This window comes from Ursus americanus, chromosome 35, assembly GCF_024610735.1.
Source record: "Ursus americanus isolate L20-20 chromosome 35, mUrsAme1.1.p, whole genome shotgun sequence".
Lineage (NCBI taxonomy): Eukaryota > Metazoa > Chordata > Mammalia > Carnivora > Ursidae > Ursus > Ursus americanus.
Window position 1 is genome coordinate 2,047,097 of NC_142161.1, and position 21,382 is coordinate 2,068,478.

The 21,382-nt window shown below is 39.4% G+C and overlaps 1 protein-coding gene across 1 annotated transcript in view; it reads right to left on the bottom strand.

Annotated features, from left to right (window-relative positions):
- The window catches only part of RPGRIP1 (RPGR interacting protein 1), a 66,130-nt gene extending 59,650 nt beyond the window's left edge, over positions 1 to 6,480 (bottom strand). The window contains 1 exon segment of the mRNA XM_087859037.1: positions 6,462 to 6,480. Coding sequence (XP_087715163.1) covers positions 6,462 to 6,480 — 19 coding nt within the window.
- Between the last annotated feature and the right edge of the window lie 14,902 nt (positions 6,481 to 21,382).

Consider the following 21,382-nt stretch of genomic DNA (forward strand, 5'->3'; position numbering starts at 1 on the left):
AAATGGAATTAGCATATGGTCCAGTAATTCAACTACTGGGTATTTATCCTAAAAACCCCAAAACACTAATTTGCAAAGATATATGCACCCATATGTTTACTTTGGCATTATTTAGAAGAGCCAAGATATGGAAGCAAGCCAAGATAGGTGAATAGATAAAGACGGTGTGGTATGAAAAAAGAAAAAAGAGAGAGGGAAATGAACCACAGAGACTCTTACAGATAGAGAACAAACTCAGGGGTGATGGAGGGAGGTGAGTGGGGGATGGGCTAGAGGGGTGATGGGTATTAAGGAGAGCACTTGATATGATAAGCACTGGGTATTATATGTAAGTGGTGAATTGCTCAGTTCTAGTCCTGAAACCAACACTGCACTGTATGTTAACTAACTGGAATTTAAATAAAAATTTGAAAAAAAAATTAACATTAAAAAAAGATGTGGTGTATATATATATGATGGAATATTACTCAGCCATAAAAAATAAGATCTTTCCATGTGTGACAACATGGGTGGGCCTAGAGAGCATTATGGTAGCTGAAATAAGTCAGATAAAGACAAATATAATAGGATTTCACTTATATGTGCAATCTAAAAAACAAATAAGGGGCACCTGGGTGGCTCAGTCAGTTAAGCCTCTCACTCTTGGTTTTGGCTCAGGTTATGATCTCGGGATCATGAGACTGAGCTCCACATTGGGCTCCATGCTCAGTGAGGAGTCTGCTTAAGATTCTCTCCCTCTCCCTCTGCCCCTCCCCCTGCTCATGCTCTCTCATTCTCAAATAATCATAGAAAAATAGATAAAAAATTAAAAAACAAACAAAAAGCAGAAACAAGCCCATAAATACAGAGAACGAATTGGTGGTTACCAGAGGGGAAGGGATAGAAGGATGGGCAAAATAGGGGAAGGGCAGGGGAGAAACAGGTTTCCAGTTATGGAATGAATAAGCCACAGGGATGAAAGTTACGACATAGTGAATATAGTCAATGGTGTTGTATAGTGACAGATGGTAGCTACACTTGGAATAGCATAAGAGTTCATGAATCACTATGTTGTACACCTGAAACTAATGTAACATTGTATGTCAACTATACTTCAATTAAAAAAAAAAAAAGCTTCTCTTCTCCCAAAGCAAAATTTCCAAAATAAATTCAAGATGGCTTAGAATGGGAGGAATAAAAAAGCTATAACTTCCAAACCAATGAACTTATAAAATAATGCAGCTAATTGCCAGACACACTTAGCTTAACAGGAAAGAAAGTATGATCACTAGAAATACAATTTTTAACATGACCATAAACCTTTATGAAAATCTTCATTTATAATAAGCCATTTACTTTTAGCTATTTCATAAGTAATAGGAAGAAAATATGACACAGTTTGTAATAAAACCTACACAAGTTTTTTTCCCCCCACAAAGTAAATATGTACATCCTTCATTTTGGCCACTTCTTCTGAAGAAATATTAAGTTATTTTGGGGTTTTGGTCATGTGGATGGCCTCAAAAGGGACTAGACTCTCTAGGTGGTTAGTTCCTGCACAGGGTTTTCTGTCACTAGTACTATGACTTTTCTGACTTTGAAAATTATCTCAGCCAGCTCACATTTCATGGAACAGGTAAAGCTTTGAGAAGCACAAAATCCCAAGCTGCGCACTGCTGAAGAGCATACTGGACACAGATTTTTCTTTTTTGGTTTTTCCCTTCTTTTTAAGTAAGTAAACTCTACATCCAATTTGGGGCCTCAACTCATGACCCCATGGTCAAGAGCTGCAGTCTCTGCCAACTCAGCCAGCCAGGTGCCCCTAGATTTTTCATTTATTAAAATATTATGATCCATTTAGCATCAGCACCATTGAACAAGTTCTAGACATGTGGCTTTCATTACCTCCCAGTTTGACTAGGTCCCACCATGGGTCCCTTTTTTTTTTTAAAAAACATGTTTTATTGCTAATGTCTTATGCAAATGAAAACACAATCCAAAACTTATTGGATGTAGTTAACACAGAGATAACAGGGAAATTTATAGCTACAAATGCCTACCTTAAAAAAGAAGATCTCAAATCAACAACTAACTTTCACCCTGAGAAATTAGAAAAAGAAGAGAAAACTAAACCCAAAGCAAGCAGAAGGAAGGAAATAACAAAGATTAGAGCAGGAATAAATGAAACAGGAAGCAGGAAAACGATAGTGAAAATTAGCAAAACTAAAACTGGTTCTTTGAAAGATCAACAAAATTGACAAAACTTAAGCTAGATTGACTGAGATAAAAGAGAGAAGACTCAAATTACTAAAATCAGAAATGAACGAGGTGACATCACTACCAACCTTAAATAAAAAGAAGTATATGGGAATACAAAAAACAGCTGTAGGGGCGCCTGGGTGGCGCAGCGGTTAAGCGTCTGCCTTCGGCTCAGGGCGTGATCCCGGCATTGTGGGATCGAGCCCCACATCAGGCTCCTCCGCTATGAGCCTGCTTCTTCCTCTCCCACTCCCCCTGCTTGTGTTCCCTCTCTCTCTGGCTGTCTCTATCTCTTTCAAATAAATAATAAAAAAATAAAATCTTAAAACAAAACAAAACAAAACAAAAAAAAACAACTGTATGTCAACAAATTAGGTAACCTAGGTGGAAAAGACAATTTCCTAGAAAGACACAAATTACTAAGACTGACTCAAGAGGAAATGGAAAATCTTAACAGATTTATGAGACTGAATTTGTAATAAAACAATATCTCACAAAGAAAATCCCAAGCCCAGATGACTTCACTGATGAATTCTACCAAATATTTAAAGAATAACAGCAATCTTTCACAAAATCTTCCAAAAAAATAGAGGCAACACTTCCCAACTTATTACATGAGGCCAACACCAAAGATACCACAATAAACTATAGATCACTATCTCTTATAACTATAGATAAAAAATTCTCAACAAAATAATAGCAAACTGAATTGAACAACAAATAAAAAGGTTTTTAACTATAATCAAATGGAAATTATCCCCAGAATACACCTTGGTTTAATATATGAAAATCAACCAATGTGGGATGCCCGAATGGCTTAGTCAGTTAAGTGCCTGACTTGATTTCTGCTCAGGTCATGATCTCAGGGTTGTGAGACTGAGCCCCAGCCCAGGTTCCGTGCTCAACACAGAGTCTGCTTGTCCCACCACCCAATGCTCACTCTCTCTCTCAAATAAACAAAATCTATTTATTTGAGAGAGAGAGAGAGAGATTGCACATGAGTAGGGGGAGGGGCAGAGGGAGAGGGCGAAGCAGACTCCCCGTTGAGCAGGGAGCCTGAGGCAGGACTCCATCCCAGGACCTGAGATCATGACCTGAGCTGAAGGCAGACACTTAACTGACAGAGTCACCCAGGTGCCCTGAAATAAGTAAAATCTTAAAAAAAAGAAAAAAGAAAAAAAAGGAAGACATCCCATGTTCATGGATTTCAAAACTTAATATTGATAAGATGCCAAGGTTTCCACAATTCATGTACAGATTCAATGCAGTCCCTATCAAAATTCCAGTTGGCTTTTCCCCCCCATACACTGACAAGCTGATCCCTAAAGTTCATTTGGAAATGCAAGGAACCCAGAATAGCTAAAATAACCCTGACAAAGAACAAAGTAGGAGGATCCATACGTCCTGATTTCAAAACTTACTACAAAGCTACAATAATCAAGACAGCATAGTATTGATAAAGGATACATATACAGATCAATGGAATAAAACTGAGAGTCTAGAAGTAAACCCTCACATTTACAGTTAAATGCTTTCCAACAAGCATGCCAGGAAAATTCAGTAGGGAAAGAATCGTTCTTTCAACAAATGGTGCTGGGATACTAGATATACACACGCAAAAGAATGAAGTTGGATCCGGGGCACCTGGGTGGCTTAGTCGGTTAAGCGTCTCCCTTCAGCTCAGGTCATGATCCCGAGGTCCTGGGATCGAGCCCCATGTTGGGCTCCCTGCTCAGCAGGGAGCCTGCTTCTCCCTCTCTCTCTGCTTCTCCCCGGCATTGCTCGTGCTCTCCCTCCCTTGCTTACATTCTCTCTCAAATAAATAAAATCTTAAAAAAAAAAAGAATGAAGTTGGATCCTTATCTCATAACATTTAAAAAATTAACTCAAAATGGATCACAGACTTAAATGTAAAAGCTAAAACTACAAGATTCTTAGAAGAAAACATAGAAGTAAACCTTTGTGACCTTGGATTAGGCAGTGTTAAATATGACACTGTGAAATTAGACATGAACCCAAAAGCACAAGTGACAAAAGAAAAAATGTATAAACTGGACTTCATCAGAATTAATTTTTGTGATTCAGAGAACACTATCACGAAAGTGAAAAGACAACCCACAGAATGGGAAAAATATTTGCAAATCATATATCTGAAAAGAGATTTGTATCCAAAATACATAAAGAACTCCTACAACCAACAATATAAAGACAAATAACTCAATTTAAAAACAGACAAAGGATCTAAAGAGACTTTTTTCCAAAGAAGCTATACAAGTGGCTGATAAAGACATGAAAGATGTTCAGTGTGATTATTCATTAGGGAAGTGCAAATCAAAACCACAAGAGAAATAGCAAATTTCTAAAAACCACACAAGATATCACTTCAATAAGAAATGAGGACATGAAAACACGGGGACTCTCATACATTGTTGGTAGGAACATAAAAGGGTACAACTGCTGTAAACATAGTTTGGCCATTCCCCAAAATGTTAAACATAGAGCTACCATATGACGCAACAATTCCACTTCTAGGTATATACCCAAGACAAAAGAAAACATATCCACACAAAACACTTGTACACGAACATTCACAGCAGCATTATTCTTAATAGCCCCAAAGTGAAAACAACCCAAATGTCCACCACCTGATGAATATATAAACAAAATGTGATATACCCATACAATGAGATATTATTCATCAATAAAAAGGAATGAAGGTATCGATAAATGCTATAATATTGGATGAACTTTGAAAACACTATGACAAGTGAAAGAAGCCAGACTCACAAAAAAAGCATATGTGATATGACTTCATTTACAAAGAATGTCCAGAATAGGCAAACTGATGGAGTCTGAAAACAGATAAATGATTATCAGGGACAGAATGTGGGCACAAGGGAAATGTCTGCTACAGGGCTTCTTTTTGGGGTAATTAAATGTTCTGAAAGGAGTGGGATAAATGCAAAGAACTGTGAATATAGTAAAAATTGCTGAATTATATGCTTTAAAAGAGTGAATTTTATGGCATGTAAGTGATGTCCCAATAAAACTGTTACGTATAATATAATGTATACAATATACATTACGTACATTATTATAAAAATGTTAGCACATACATCTCACACATAAATGAAATAAAACATATATGGGCAGTTGAAGAAGAATAACAAAGTATACACAAACATACATATTAGCTTAAGAAACAGAACATTACTAGTACACAAAGAACCATCTCTAAGTTCCCACCCAACTATTCCCTTTTCCCCCCAGAAATGACCACTATCTTAAATGTTCTATTACTACTAACTGCCTTATATTTCTTTATAATTTTATAAAGAAAATTAGATTTATTTTATTATAAAGAGAAAACATTTGTTATTTCATTGTATGAATATATATCAATGTGATTTCATTTCCTGAACTATGGACATTTATGTTGTTTCCATTTTTTGTCTTATGAATAACACTGCTAGGACCATTCTGGTAGATGTTTCCTAGGACACATACGCAAAAATTTCTGCAAATTTTTTACCCTGAAGTAAAATTGCATATTCAACTTTACTAGATAATGTCAAGTTTTTTTTCCAAAGTGACCTCCCCATTTATACACCCATGGGCAGTGCATAAAGCACCCTACCCTTGAAAAAATTTTATAGAAGTGACATCAAGTAAAAATAGACTCAACAGTAACTATGGTTGAGGGGTGGGAGAGTAGGAACAAAGTTAAATTATCTTAAGGTAAGCGTGGAAGAAGGTCTTGTGGGGCTGTGCTCTTTTACCTTAAATTGCCTAATCACGTGGGTAGAGGAATGGACCACTCATTTGTTCTCAGCTTTCCTTGTGGTGGTGTTTAGCTTTACCTCCTAAATTCGCATAGGAAAACTTTTGTTGTAAGAATTTAGAAATAGGGGGGTGGGGGAATGGGATAGACCGGTGATGGGTAGTAAGGAGGGCACATATTGCATGGTGCACTGGGTGTTATACACAACTAATGAATCATCAAGCCTTACATCGGAAACCGGGGACGTACTGTATGGTGACTAACATAATATAATAAAAAATCATTAAAAAAAAAAAAAAGAATTTAGAAATAAAATGTCGAGAAGATCGAGGAAAAGAGCCGAGAGCAAAGCAGTCACTCTGAAGGCTGGCAAGATGCCCCACAATGACAGACTGAACCTTGTTTTGATTTTAAAAGACTTCCATCTTCAGGCACAATTTACCTTTTGACACTGGTACCATCAGAGGTAATTGTCTATCTCTCAAATAGGTCCTTCGATGTGCTGTCCGCCGGAGAGGTGATGTCCTATCCGTTCCCAAGCTATAGGAGATCCCAGAGGACACTGAAATAAAGGCAAGTCCAGTCAATCACATGCAACTTTAGGATATCCTCTGCAGGCTGTACTTAAGTTGTACGTATGAATTTATCAACACTTTCTTGATTGTACATGATACACTAGCATTTTTTTGTGGTGGTGTTGACCACTCTTTACTAAAGAGTAAGACTAAGGAGTGCCTGGCCTGCTCAGTCAGTAGAGCATGTGGTCCTTGCTCTCGGGTTGTGAGTTCAAGCCCCACATTATGGGTAGAGATTACTTAAAATAAAATGAAAAAAAAAATACTTTGGGGTACCTGGCTGGCTCAGTTCATAGAGCATGTGACTCTTGATCTCAGGGTTGTGAGTTCAAGCCCTACATTAAGTGTGGAGGGTACTTTAAAAAAAGGGTAAGACAGGGGCGCCTGGATGGCTCATTTGTTAAGCATCTGCCTTCGGCTCAGGGCCTGATCCCAGGGTCCTAGGATTGAGGCCCGCATCGGGCTCCCTGCTCTGCTGGGAGCCTGCTTCTTCCTCTCCTACTCTCTCTGCTTGTGTTCCCTCTCTCTCTGGCTGTCTCTTTCTCTCTGTCAAATAAATAAATAAAATCTTTAAAAAGGGGGGGGGTAAGACTAAGTATTCAGTAATGACCTTTATTTATTTATTTATTTATTTATTTATTTATTTATTGACCCTACTTATTTAAAATGAAATCAGTTTTTCTGATCTTAGAATTGATGCATATCATTTTGGGTCATATTTAAGTGTCCGCTCATCCTGGAAGCCAGTGACCACCCGCTTTCCCTAAGAAAGAATCCTCTGATCCCCGTCTCCCTACTCCATTTATAGGGACTGACCCTTCAGTAACCAGTGTATAGTCTGTGATCCAGGAGACCCACAGTCATTGTTCATTGGACCAGGGGTAGACAACTGACCCAAGCTGGGCCAATCAGATTCTCTTCCTCAGATGGTTGGAAATGGGACTGAGAAAGTTCAATTAGCCTCTTTGGATGGGTAGAACTATCATGTATACTTGGAAGTTCTGGTATGGCCATGTTCTGCTCTATAGCCTGAATAACTGGGGAAATCCTATCTGTAGAATTGCCTCACACCTTGGTCAACACTCTTTTCCTGGAATATAGTATCCACTCTTTTGGCTTTAAGTACTGTTGCTTCATGGTCAACTACTCTTCAACAAAGCAGGAAAGAATATTCAATAGAAAAAAGACAGTCTCTTCAACAAATGGTGTTGGGAAAACTGGACAGCAACATGCAGAAGAATGAAATGACCACTTTCTTACACCATATACAAAAAATAAACTCAAAATGGATAAAAGACCTAAATGTGAGACAGGAAACCATCAAAATCCTAGAAGAGAACACAGGCAGCAACCTCTTTGACCTTGGTCATAGCAACTTATTAGACATGTCGCCGGGGATGAGGGAAACAAAAGCAAAAATGAACTTTTGGGACTTCATCAAGATTAAAAGCTTCTGTGGAGGGGCGCCTGGGTGGCACAGCGGTTAAGCGTCTGCCTTCGGCTCAGGGCGTGATCCCGGAGTTGTGGGATCGAGCCCCACATCAGGCTCCTCTGCTGTGAGCCTGCTTCTTCCTCTCCCACTCCCCCTGCTTGTGTTCCCTCTCTCGCTGGCTGTCTCTATCTCTGTTGAATAAATAAATAAAATCTTTAAAAAAAAAAAAAAAAGCTTCTGTGGAGCAAAGGAAACAATCAACAAACTAAAAGTCAGCCTACAGAATGGGAGAAGATATTTGTAAATGACCTATCTGATAAAGGGTTAGTATCCAAAATTTATAATGAACTTACCAAACTCAACACCCAAAAAACAAATAATTCAGTTAAGAAGTGGGCAGAAGACCTGAATAAGCATTTCTCCAAAGAAGACATCCAGATGGATAACAGACACATGAAAAGATTCTCAACGTCACTCAGCATCAGGGAAATTCAAATCAAAACCATGATGATATACCACCTCACACCTGTCGGAATGGTTAAAATGAACACCACAAGAAACAACAGGTGTTGGCAAGGATGCCAAGAAAGGGGAACCCTCTTCTGTTGATGCAGGAATGCAAACTGGTGTAGCCACTCTGGAAAACACTATGGAGGTGGTTCCTCAAAAAGTTAAAAATAGAACTACCCTACACTCCAGCAATTGAACTACCAAGTATTTACCCAAAGGATACAAAAATACAGATTCAGGGGCGCCTGGGTGGTTCAGTCGTTAAGCGTCTGCCTTCGGCTCAGGGCGTGATCCCAGCGTTCTGGGATCGAGCCCCACATCAGGCTCCTCTGCTGGGAGCCTGCTTCTTCCTCTCCTACTCCCCCTGCTTGTGTTCCCTCTCTCACTGGCTGTCTCTGTCAAATAAATAAATAAATAAATAAATAAAGAAAGAAATAATCTTAAAAAAAAATACAGATTCAAAGCGGTACATGCACCCCCATGTTTACAGCAGCATTATCAACAATAGCTAAATTGTGTAAGCAGCCCAAGTGTCCACCAACTGGTAAATGGATAAAGAAGAGGTGGCGCATGTATGTACAATGGAATATTAGCCATCAAAAAAATGAAATCTTGCCATGTGCAACAACATGGATGGAGCTAGAGTGTACTATGCTAAGTGAAATAAGTCAGAGAAAGGCTACTACCATACGATTTCACTCATGTGTGGAATTTAAGAAACAAAACAGATGAACACATGGGAGGGGGAAAAAAGAGAGAAGGAAACAAACCATAAGAGCCTCTTAATGATAGAGAACTGAGGGTTGATGGAGGGAGGTGGGTGGGGAATGGGCTAGATGGGTGATGGGTATTAAGGTGGGGACTTGTTATGATGAGCACTGGGTGTTGTAGCTAAGCAATGAACCACTGAATTCTACTCCTGAAGCCAATATTGCACTGTATGTTTACTAACTAGAACTTTAATAAAATTTTGAGAAAATAAATAAACACTGTTGCTTCCAGAATTTTTGTCTCCAGCTTTGACTTTCAGATTTGTACATCTTCCTGTCTTTTATTTTTTTTTTTTAAAGATTTTATTTATTTATTCGACAGAGAGAGAGACAGCCAGCGAGAGAGGGAACACAAGCAGGGGAAGTGGGAGAGGAAGAAGCAGGCTCATAGCGGAGGAGCCTGATGTGGGGCTCGATCCCATAACGCCGGGATCACGCCCTGAGCCGAAGGCAGACGCTTAACCGCTGTGCCACCCAGGCGCCCCATCTTCCTGTCTCTTAAACATTCCCACTTGTCTGAGTTTCTATCTCAAACTCACTTGTCTCACACGGGAATTTTTTTTTTTTTTTTAAAGATTTTATTTATTTATTTATTTGACAGAGATAGAGACAGCCAGCGAGAGAGGGAACACAAGCAGGGGGAGTGGGAGAGGAAGAAGCAGGCTCATAGCGGAGGAGCCTGATGTGGGGCTCGATCCCATAACGCCGGGATCACGCCCTGAGCTGAAGGCAGATGCTTAACCGCTGTGCCACCCAGGCGCCCCTCACACGGGAATTTTGATTTCTCTCTCAAACCTGATCTCCCAGTCTTCATCCCCATAAGTGGCATTACCATCCTACTAGTTCCTAAAGTCTTGATTCTTCCCTTTTTGTCATCCAGGTATTTCCCAAAAAGTATATTACTCTGTCTCCACAGTTACCAGTACAATTCAAGCCACCTATTCCTCTGACCTTGACTACCATGTTTTCCTAATGCTCGCCCCATTTTCCTCTCCCAATTCTCCCTGAAACATCCAGAGTGATCTTTGTGAGACAACCCAGGTCACAGCATTTCCTGCCTAAAATTCCCTAATGGCTTTACTTTATTTAAAATAAAATCTGGGGTGCCTGGGTGGCCCAGTCAGTGAAGCATCTGACTCTTGATCTTGGCTCAGGTCATGATCTCAGTGTTGTGAGGTCAAGCTCCATGTCAGGCTCCGTGCTGGGCATGAAGCCTGCTTAAGATTCTCTCCTCCTCTGCCCCTCCCACCTGCTCATGTGCTCTCTCAATCAAATCAAATCAAATCAAATCAAATCAAATCAAATCAAATCAAATCTAAACTCCTTATAATGGCTGACAAAGCCTTCCATGATCAGACCTTTTTCCTATTTCTCAGATCCACACCTTGAACATCTCCTCCTCTAGCAAACAACACTCCTGGACACCAGCCTCCTCTTTGCTCCCCCAACCATCAAGCTCCTTGCCCTAAAGCCTTCGTCCTGGGGCGTCTGGGTGGCTTAGTTGGTTAAGCAGCTGCCTTTGGCTCAGGTCATGATCCCAGGGTCCTGGAATCTAGCCCCGCATTGGGCTCCCTGCTCAGCGGCGGCCTCCTTCTCCCTCTCCCTCTGCCTGCCACTCTCCCTGCCTGTGCTCTCCGTCAAATAAATAAATAAAATCTTTAAAAAAATAAAAAATAAATAAAATAAAGCCTTCATCCTTTACAGGAATACTCTTTCTCTTGCTTCTTACATGGCTGTTTCCATCTTATCCTTCCGTCTCTCAGCATCTTTTCATTTGCCAAGAGGACTTTCTTTGACCTTCATAACTAAAGTGAGCACTTCCTCAGTTACACTGTCATGGTGCCCTGTTTATCTCCCTTGTAACACTTACTATACTCAAAACTTCTTTTATTTATATTTGTTTTCTGTCTTCTCTCACTAAAGCAGAAGGACTCTGAAGGCAGAAAATTAGTTAATTTTGTTTGCCTCTATTTCCCAGTGCTCAAACAGCTCCTGGAACATAGAAGCCTTCTAATAAACATATGCTGAATAAATAGGTGACTGAATAAACAAATCAAGAGAGAGAATGACACTGAGTGGCTGAGATGAGTCAAAAAGTCCTGAAGCTTTCTGTTCTTGACTCTAGTCTTTTCCAAGGCCTGTCTCTGTTCCTGCTCTTAAGTGCTGTAGGAGAGTCCTATGTCCTGTATAACAAATACCCCTTTCTGCAGAAGCTAGCTTGACGTGTCAACTGAAGAGGCTTGTTTACAAGCTTACTTTGAACAAACAGAGAAATTCTATCACTGGAAGAGAATATTAACGCTTGTTGATCTGCTTTCCAGACAATTTAACTTCAGTTGGATCATTCGTATGCCATTCTGTAACGTTTCATTTTTTAAAACCATAATAAGTAGATCTTTCTAATGACATAATTTTATAGCATACCTATTTTAAAGAAACTAAACAATCACCCAAAAGTGGATGTCTTTACACACGTTGGACAATAGTCCTAAGATTAGTCCAGGGGCGCCTGGGTGGCACAGCGGTTAAGCGTCTGCCTTCAGCTCACGGTGTGATCCCGGCATTCTGGGTTTGAGCCCCACATCAGGCTCCTCTGCTATGAGCCTGCTTCTTCCTCTCCCACTCCCCCTGCTTGTGTTCCCTCTCTCGCTGGCTGTCTCTATCTCTGTTAAATAAATAAATAAAATCTTTAAAAAAAAAAATTCCCTCAGAGCTTTAAAAAAAAAAAAAAGAAAAGATTAGTCTAGAATGGAAGCAAACAAGCAAACCATTCTGTTTTAAAGTAAATCTCACATTTAAGGTGGCTTTTTAAATTTATCTTTTTTTAAATTTTTTAATTTTAAATTTTTAAAGATTTTATTTATTTATCTGACAGAGAGAGAGACAGCCAGCAAGAGAGGGAACACAAGCAGGGGGAGTGGGAGAGGAAGAAGCAGGCTCATAGCGGAGGAGCCTGATGTGGGGCTCGATCCCAGGACACCGGGATCAGGCCCTGAGCTGAAGGCAGACGCTTAACGACTGAGCCACCCAGGCGCCCCTTAAGGTGGCTTTTGCAAGTTTGCTAAATTATCCAGTCTTCCCAGCCTCCTATTGTAGAGAAGCAACGTGAAGGAAAAGGAGAGGTGACTGCATTACAGGCCTTGTCCTCAGGACCTGAAGCCATTTGTAAAAATAGAACTATAGCAGAAGAGATCCTGTGGTTCCTTACTATTTGAGCCCAGAGAGGACTGTCCTCATTTCTGGCCATTCCAAAATACACCACCAAAGCTGTGTGGCACTATGGAGCAACTGAAAAGTACTAAAACCAAAGTCAAAGAAGCTCGAATAAAGACATGTAGGCTCTCAAAATACCAGAAAAGAAAACCCAGGAGAGTCAGTGGAGGCATGATTAAAGGAACAGCCACATCCAGCCAAGTAGCCAGATTTAATCTCTCAGGAAAAAAGGACTGGAGAGTAGATGTAAGTAAGGAGGGTTTATCAATTGTTTTGAACTCAATGGAATGAAAAACTAGAAGAATTCCCTTGAGGTGATATTCAGAATTGCAGTGCGCTGGGGCAAAGGTCGGGTGAGGGAGAACAAGGAACAACCCTTTGATAGTGATAGTGCATAAAGACGGCTTGATGACACTAGCAATTAAAATTATACAGCCAGCTCCTCTACCTCTGATTTTATACTCACCTCTGATTAAATTTGGAGAGAATAAATTGTAAATCATGGCTATAATCAAGAGCCTAAGAATAAGAAAGACACGGATTCATATCTTTCCATCACGTGTGACCGTGGACAGGTTACTTAACCACTTTCCTTAGCTTCTTGATCTATAAAACAGGGATGAAATACTAACCTCATATGGTTACGATGAGGATCAATTAGGATAATGCCTATAAAAAGCTAAGCATATTGGTTGGTATTTAGTACAGGCTTCAAATTAGGTAAATGCTAGTTGTTTTTGTTGTGTTCACTGAGCTAGTTTCTGGCCAATTGATAAGTCCACATTGTATTTATCTGTATAAGGTACTGATTTGTATTATGCTATATATGATTTTCTTGTGTGTTGGTGAATATGAGTCCGTTCTCTATAGTGCTTACATATCATGTCTCCTCACTAGTCCATAAGCTTTTTTTTTGAGGACATCTTTGTATACAGAGTGCTTAGCACAGTGCCCGGTACCTGCAGATGCATAATAATTTTTCAGCAGATGCATTATTATGACACTGGACTGTAGCAGAAATTGTTTTCCTTTTTGGAATTGCCTTTAATGATTTTACAAAGTTTTGTATTAATTCCCCTCTATATCCAAGAGCACAGTGAAATGAAAGCCATAGTGGTGTCACTGATTGGAGTGGGAGAGAGGAGGAATAAGAAAATTTCAAAAATCAAGTGGAAAATCTGCTCAAAGGAATGCCAGTAGCATTTCAGTACTGCACAGGAAATGATACTGCAAAAATATTCCCCTTTTAAAAATTTATGCATTAAGTATGCCTGCGTGACAAAATATAGAAGTAGGGTTTTAACTATTTCCAATTGAATATGGATTGGGAATTCAAGTCTTCCCACTACAAGGAATTAACTTTAGCAGGTCCCCAAAAGAGTCAAGTCCCTGAAACGGGGGCTGCAGTGGGGCTACTTTGAATTGAAGGTCTGGGGGCAGAAAGGGACGAATTATGAATAGACCTTTAAAAAATATTTTGATAGTGAGCAAGAGAACCCAGGAGGAGCTGATCTTATGGTTAAGAGGATAGAAGCAAATGAGATGTAAGTACTGAGAAAGAAACTTGGAGCAGAGGTAAAAACAGGCTGTGGAGAAAAGTGCAGGCTCTGTAATTGTAGCATCGGTTGTAGGAATGTTCAGAAAGAATCACAGGAATCCCTGGAATTTGGACTGAACTAAATTTGACAAGTATTTCTGTGTGCCCATTTTGTGCAGTTGCTTCAGGGAGAGGAAAAATAGAGCCCTTGCTCTCAGGAAGTGAATAATTAAGAGGGGAAATGAGAAAAACACATTCTTAACTGTCAGGTAAGATACAAAAAGTCAATCAGAGGACAAAGCAAAATAAGAGTGTAAAGGAAGATTCACATTCACTTGAAGGACCAGGTAAAGCTTAATGGAGGGGGGATCGTTGGGGTCTGGCAGGGATTTTGGCAGGTGGAGATACAGAATATTCCACAGAGAGGGCTGTCCGAATGGAGTCAGGGGTGTGCAGAGAGCAGGGTGGTCTTGGACAGTAGCAGGTAGGCATGCTGAGTTTGAGAAAGAGAGCTGTGGGAATTTAAGTGAAAGGAGGCATATTTTGGAAGACCTTGTATATAAGTCAGAGGAGTGTTATTCATTCTGTAGATAATATGCAGCGATTATTATTATTATCTCAAATTTTGAGAACAAGAGCAATAGAGTTAGAGCGGCAGAAGAGCTTTAGGGAAGATTGATCTGGCATTAGTGAGTGAGAGAGACCGGCAGAAAGGAGGAATGTAAGGGTATTGCTGTGGTTCAGGCAAGTGGCCTTGAGCTAGGAAGGAGGGTGGCAGGGGGATGGAAGAGTGGGATAGATCACAGAGACATTGAGGAAGGAGAATGAAAAGACTTGCCAACTAGGTAAATATGGAGTCAAGAGGGTGACAGGATTAAAGGTGACCTAGTGGTGTGATGCCTGGATGCCAGGGAGACAGGCAATACAACACAAAATTAATACGCTTATTTCACTCTTCTCAAAAACACCCTAGGCGAAGAAATGGGGGGACTATGTGTGTTACATATAAACTTACAGTTCTTGCTTCCTCCAGAGAGATCACTCTAATTCTTTTCTGACTGTTCTGGTGTCCTCTGGTCTTGTAGAATCCTCTTGTCCTCCTGGCTCATTAAGAGAGGAATTAATACAGTTCTGTTTAGCTCTTAAGATATTAACTCTTTGTAGATCAGAGCTTGAAGGCTGTGCTTTTTCTCTACGCACGCTGTAGTTGAAGGAAGTGCAGCTACATGACCCCTTAACATACCAGTTTCTCAACTAAAACCAAAGCTGAAAACGTATTTATTTGATTTGAGATTAATAACATTTGTTGGTATTGGAAGAATGATCTTTAGATTTCTTCCCGAAGGGCAACAACAGTGGGAGCCCGGAGATCTCTCTGAAGAAAACAAACCCTGCTCCAGGAATCAAAGTGCCTGCTCAATCCACATGTGACAGAAAGTAAAAGAATGTCTATCTCCCGATTCACTGTGACCATAGTTTCCAAACTGAACACTGGGCTGTAATTATGCAACAGAACTTGATATTTGAAAATTAGATGTTCTTAAAAATTCTGCATGCGTGGTCACTCCATTCATACCATATATTAAGTGGCAGATGGTCTTGACTGTCATCTAAAATTCTCTCCTTTGTGCACACTCGGTGTGCGCTTTGGGAAACTCCATTCTGGTTACTGCCATGAAGTGCAGAGGTTCCCAAGAGGGTGAACACAGGTTTAATGGGCCTCAGGTGACTTCCCCTATAGCCTATGAAATAAACTTAACTAAAATAAAGTAAAATAAAATAAAATTGAGGGAGACAAGTAGCAAGTATAGAAATGACCTAGAACATATAAATTTCCCAGTGAAAATAAGATAATCAATGTTTTCCCAGGTTTAAGTGACAGAGGCCTTTCCTGCACCTGAAATTGCTTCTTGCTCAAGCTATTTCAGAAGAAATTTTAGGTCTTCTCTCCTTTTTTGGATGACCTAACCAGAGATAGTGCTGGGCAAAATTTTGAAGTAGGCCAAGTTTGTGTTTGGTGATCTTGCTCTCTCTTTTCTGTATCTCTGATTTTTGTTAATTTTTTAAACATTTAGTCCTGCCCCTTTCAGGCAACCAGGTACCTCCTGCTTTTCTCCTTGCTATTCTTGTTACATCTTAGAGTGAATTTAGACCATTTGATATTTTTTTCACTAGGCTTAATGTACTTTATTTTTTTTTAAAGATTTTATTTATTTAAAAAAGGGGGAAGGAGAGGCAGAAGGACAAGCAGACTCCCTGCTAAGCAGCGAGCCTGACACAGGCTCCATCCCATGACCCTGAGGTCATGACCTGAGCAGAAGGCAGCTGCTTAACCAACTGAGCCCCCCAGGCGCCCCAGCTTAATCTACTTTTTAAATGTGGAATGTAAGGCCTTGCTCCATGTTAAAGGAACCTCAGTCATACAAAGGAGTTGGGAGATATAACATTTTTCTAATTACAGAAGTAATACATGTTGATGGTAGACTTGAACAGAAAAATAAAAAGAAGAAAATGAGATGTACTAATCGTATCACACAGAGAAAGCTAATGCTATTATTTTGATTTGTGTATGCATAAAAGTATATATAATATTTAAAATAAAAACAAGATCATTTATCTTTTTGATATTAAAAAAATTCTAATTGTAGTAAAACACACATAACAAAATTTACTATCTTGACCGTTTTTAAGTATACAGTTCAGTAGTGTTAAGTATTATTAAAAAACAAAACTCAACTGAGTAAATTTTAAAGATCTTACTGGCTTTTTTCAACAAGTCACAAATCAGGCCATGTCCAGTCTTTTTGCTTTTTTTTTTTTTTTTTTTTTTAGGTAGCTTCCATGCCCAGCATGGAGCCCAAGTTGGTGCTTGAACTCATGACCCTGAGATCAAGACCTGAGCTGAGATCAAGACTCAGATACTTAACTGACTGAGCCACCCAGGCATCCCAGGCTGCATCCAATCTAAAAGACAGAAAGGAGCTCCAAGAAGCTGTGCAAAATGAAAGACCTTTATAGGCAGAAGAAAGCAGGAACAAGGAAGTTATACTAGACAAAAAAAGCTGGTTGGTTATTGTAAGGTCGCTTTCCTACTGGGGACAGTAGGGGTCTACCAGGCAGATTAACAAGCTAGTGCTAATTAGGGGATTCCTGATTGGTTTAAGATTGCATTTCTGAGAAAGCCAAAACTGTAATTAAGTCAAGTCTCAAGTTTGGTGACATGGGGCTTAGCCTAAGTGGCTCCATTTGGGGCCTGTTTTGTTTTTAACAGTATATTCACACTGTTGTACAACCAATCTCCAGAACTTTTCCATCTTGCAAAACTGAAACTCATTACCCATTAAACAACTCCCCATTTTCCCCTCTCTCTAGCCCTTGGCAACCACGCTTCTACTTTCTGTTTCTATAGGTTTGATTACTCTATATAATTGCTCATCTTTTATTTTTAAAAAGTCATTATTTTTCAGGGGCGCCTGGGCAGCGCAGTCATTAAGCGTCTGCCTTCAGCTCAGGGCGTGATCCCAGCGTTATGGGATCGAGCCCCACATCAGGCTCCTCCGCTGGAAGCCTGCTTCTTCCTCTCCCACTCCCCCTGCTTGTGTTCCCTATCTGGCTGGCTGTCTCTCTGTCAAATAAATAAATAAAATCTTAAAAAAAAAAAAGTCATTATTTTTCAATACCAATATGTAATGAACAAGAGACATTTATAAGTATTAAGTGGTCTATTATATGATTTTAAAAGCCTGCTTATTATTTTATAAATACATACCTTATTTAATCATTTTGACTTTTTTGTCATTATATAACCATATCACATTAAAAACTCTCATAAATAAAACCTTGCTTACAACCATAATTATTTTTCTAAGATGAACTACTAAAATTAGAATCACGAAGTTAAAGACAATGCCTATTTTTAAGGTCTTTGGTACTTATTGCCAAATTGTCCAACCAACTTTCAGAAAGGTCATACCCTTTACATGCCTATCAGCAGCATCTGTTTCTTCTCTTAATATTAGAAATATCTTTTAAAAAAATATCTACTTTATAAATGAAAATATGAATTCACTGTTTTAATTTGCATTTCTTTGCGATTTGACTTGAACGTTAAAAATATTATCACTGTATATTTCATCTTTTAAACATTTTTTGAGTATAGTGACACACAATGTTACATTAGTTTCAAGTGTACAACATGGTGATTCAACACCTCTATACCTTATGCTATGGTCACAAGTCTAGCTTCCATCTGTCATCATGCAAGGCTATTGCAATTCCATTGACTACCTTCCCTACGCTGTACCTTCTACTTCTGTGACTTATTCATTCCATAGCTGGAAGCCTGTTTCTCCCACCCCCCCCCCATTATATATTTCTTTAAAGAGTCCCTGATAGGTTAAGGATACTAAATTTTTGCATGTTTTCTATTTTGGTTAGTATATATATCTGTTGTCAGTATTTTCAAACAGATTTAAGAAAGTATTTCTTAACAGCATGGGAAAGTTTTATGTAGTAGACCTATGCTGTTCAAAATGGTACTGACTAGCCACATGAGGTTATTAGGTACCTGAAATGTAGCTAATGTGACTAAGGGACTAAATTTTTAAATGTTACTTCCTTTTTTCCTTCCAGTTTCTTTTTCGTTTTTTTTAAAAGACTTCATTTATTTATTTGACAGAGCGGCAGGGGGAGTGGCAGAAGGAAAAGAGGCTACCCTCCTCTGAGCAGAGACCCTGCCGCTGGGCTCAGTCCTGGACCCTGGGATCATGATCTGAGCCGAAGGCAAAGGCTTAACCAACTGAGCCACCTCAGCGCCCCTTTCCTTCCAGTTTCAAAAAATAACTTTATTGAGGTGTATTTTACACATGGCCATTTCAGGTGTGAAATACAATGTTTTTTGGTAACTTCACTGACTAATGCAGCCATCACCATAGATCGGTTTTAGGTTTATTTACTTTTTTTTTTTTTTAAGATTTTATTTATTTATTCGACAGAGAGAGAGACAGCCAGCCAGAGAGGAAACACAAGCAGGGGGAGTGGGAGAGGAAGAAGCAGGCTCCCAGCGGAGGAGCCTGATGTGGTGCTCGATCCCAGAACGCCGGGATCACGCCCTGAGCCGAAGGCAGATGCTTAACCGCTGTGCCACCCAGGCGCCCCTTAGGTTTATTTACTTTAAATTTAAATTTAAATTGGTCGCTCAGTAGGTTAAGCATTAAGCATCTGCCTTCTGCTCAGGTCATGATCCCAGGGTCCTGGGATTGAGCCCCACACTGGGCTCCTTGCTCAGCAGGGAGAATGTTTTTCCCTCTGCCTCTGCCTTTCACTCCCCTTGCTTGTGCTCTGTCAAATAAATATACACAATCTTTAAAAAAAAAAAAATTTAAATGTGAGGGGTACCTGGCTGGCTCGGTCAGAAGAGTATGGGACTCTTGATCTTGGGATGGGGATCATGAGCTCAAGCCCCACATTAGGTGTAGAGATTAAACAAAGATTAAATTTAAATTTGAAAACTGATACTTGATTCAGTTATTGGGAACCTTCTCAGACAAGCTTAACTATGCTATCTTTTGCTTTTGAGGACTTAAATAAAAGGAAAGGGACTTTTCCCAATTTTAAATTGGATTATTTGGGTTTTTTTTTTCCTTCTGGTGTTGAATTGTGTAAGTTGTTTATCTATTTTGGATACTAACACTGTACTGGATAGGTCATTTGCAAGTATCTTCTCCCATTCTGTCAGTTGCCTCTTAGTTTTTTTGCTTGTTTTCTTTGCTCTGCAGAAGCTTTTTGTTTTGATGTAGTCCCAATAGTTTACTTTTGCTTTTGTTTCCCTTGTCCCAGCAGACATATCTAGAAAGAAATCGCTAGGGCCAATGTCAAAGAAGTTACTGCCTGTGTTCTCCTCTAACATTTTTATGATTTCAGGTATCACATGTAGGTCTTTCATCCATTCTGTTTATTTTTGTGTATGGTGTAAGAAAGTGGTCCCATTTCATTCTTTTGCATGTTGCTGTCCAGTTTTCCTAACACCATTTGTTGAAGAGAGTGTCTTTTTCTCATAGCATATTCTTGCCTCCTTTCTCAAAGATTAAGTGAGCATATAATTATGGGTTTATTTCTGGGCTATTCTGTTCCATTGATCTATGCATCTAATTTTGTGGCATACTGTTTTGATCACTACAGCTTTTTAATACAACTTGAAGTCGAAACTGTGATACTGCCAGCTTTGTTTTCCTTTTTCAAGATTGCTTTGGCTATTTGGGGTCTTTCGTGGGTCCATACAGATTTTAGGATTGTTCTAGTTCTGTGAATAATGCTGGTGGTATTTTGATAGGGATTGCATTAAATTTGTATATTGCTTTGAGTAGTATACATTTTGATGATATTTCTTCTTCCAAACCATGAGCATGGAATGTCTTTCCATTTCTTTGTGTTGTCTTCAATTTCTTTCATCAGTGTTTTATAGCTATCAGAGTACAGGTCTTTCACCTCTTTGGTTTAGTTTATTCCTAGGTATTTTAGAATACCAAATGATTACAAATACCGTATGATACCATATGATTTCACGCATATGTGGGATTTAAGAAAGAAAACAGCAAACAAATGGGGGGAAAAAGACAAACCAAAAACAGATTCTTAACTGTAGAGAACAAAAGGGATGGTTACCAGAGGGGAGGTAGCTGGGGAGGATGAGTGAAATAGGTGATGGGGATTATGTGTACACTTATCTTGATGAGCACTAATATATGGAACTGTTGACTCACTATTTGCACATCTGAAGCTAATATAACACTGTATGTTAACTACACTGGAATTAAAATAAATTTTTAAAAACAGGGAAGGGATTTTAATGATCTGTCCTCCATTGCTCAAATCTGCCAATTCAAATGCATGCTACCTTTCTTTGTGATATTGTTATCCCCAATTCAGCATTTCTTTTCATTCTCAAAATTTACTCTTTTTAAACTCCTACTATTCTATTTTCACCACTCTTTAGAAGCGAACAGTACCCAGGATTCTTTGGACAATGAAGTGAGCAGGGGAGTATGCTCTGAATTTTAGTATCTGAATATAAATTGAAATGACAAAAAGGCAGGATCCTGGGGGTGGAGTTGTGGACGAGGATAAGAATAGGATAAGAATCATTCTGTTGGGGGCGCCTGGGTGGCTCAGTCCTTAAGCGTCTGCCTTGGCTCAGGGCGTAATCCCGTGATCCCGACATTCTGGATTGAGCCCCGCATCAGGCTCCTCCGCTAAGAGCCTGCTTCTTCCTCTCCTATTCCCCCTGCTTGTGTTCCCTCTCACTGGCTGTCTCTCTCTCTGTCAAGT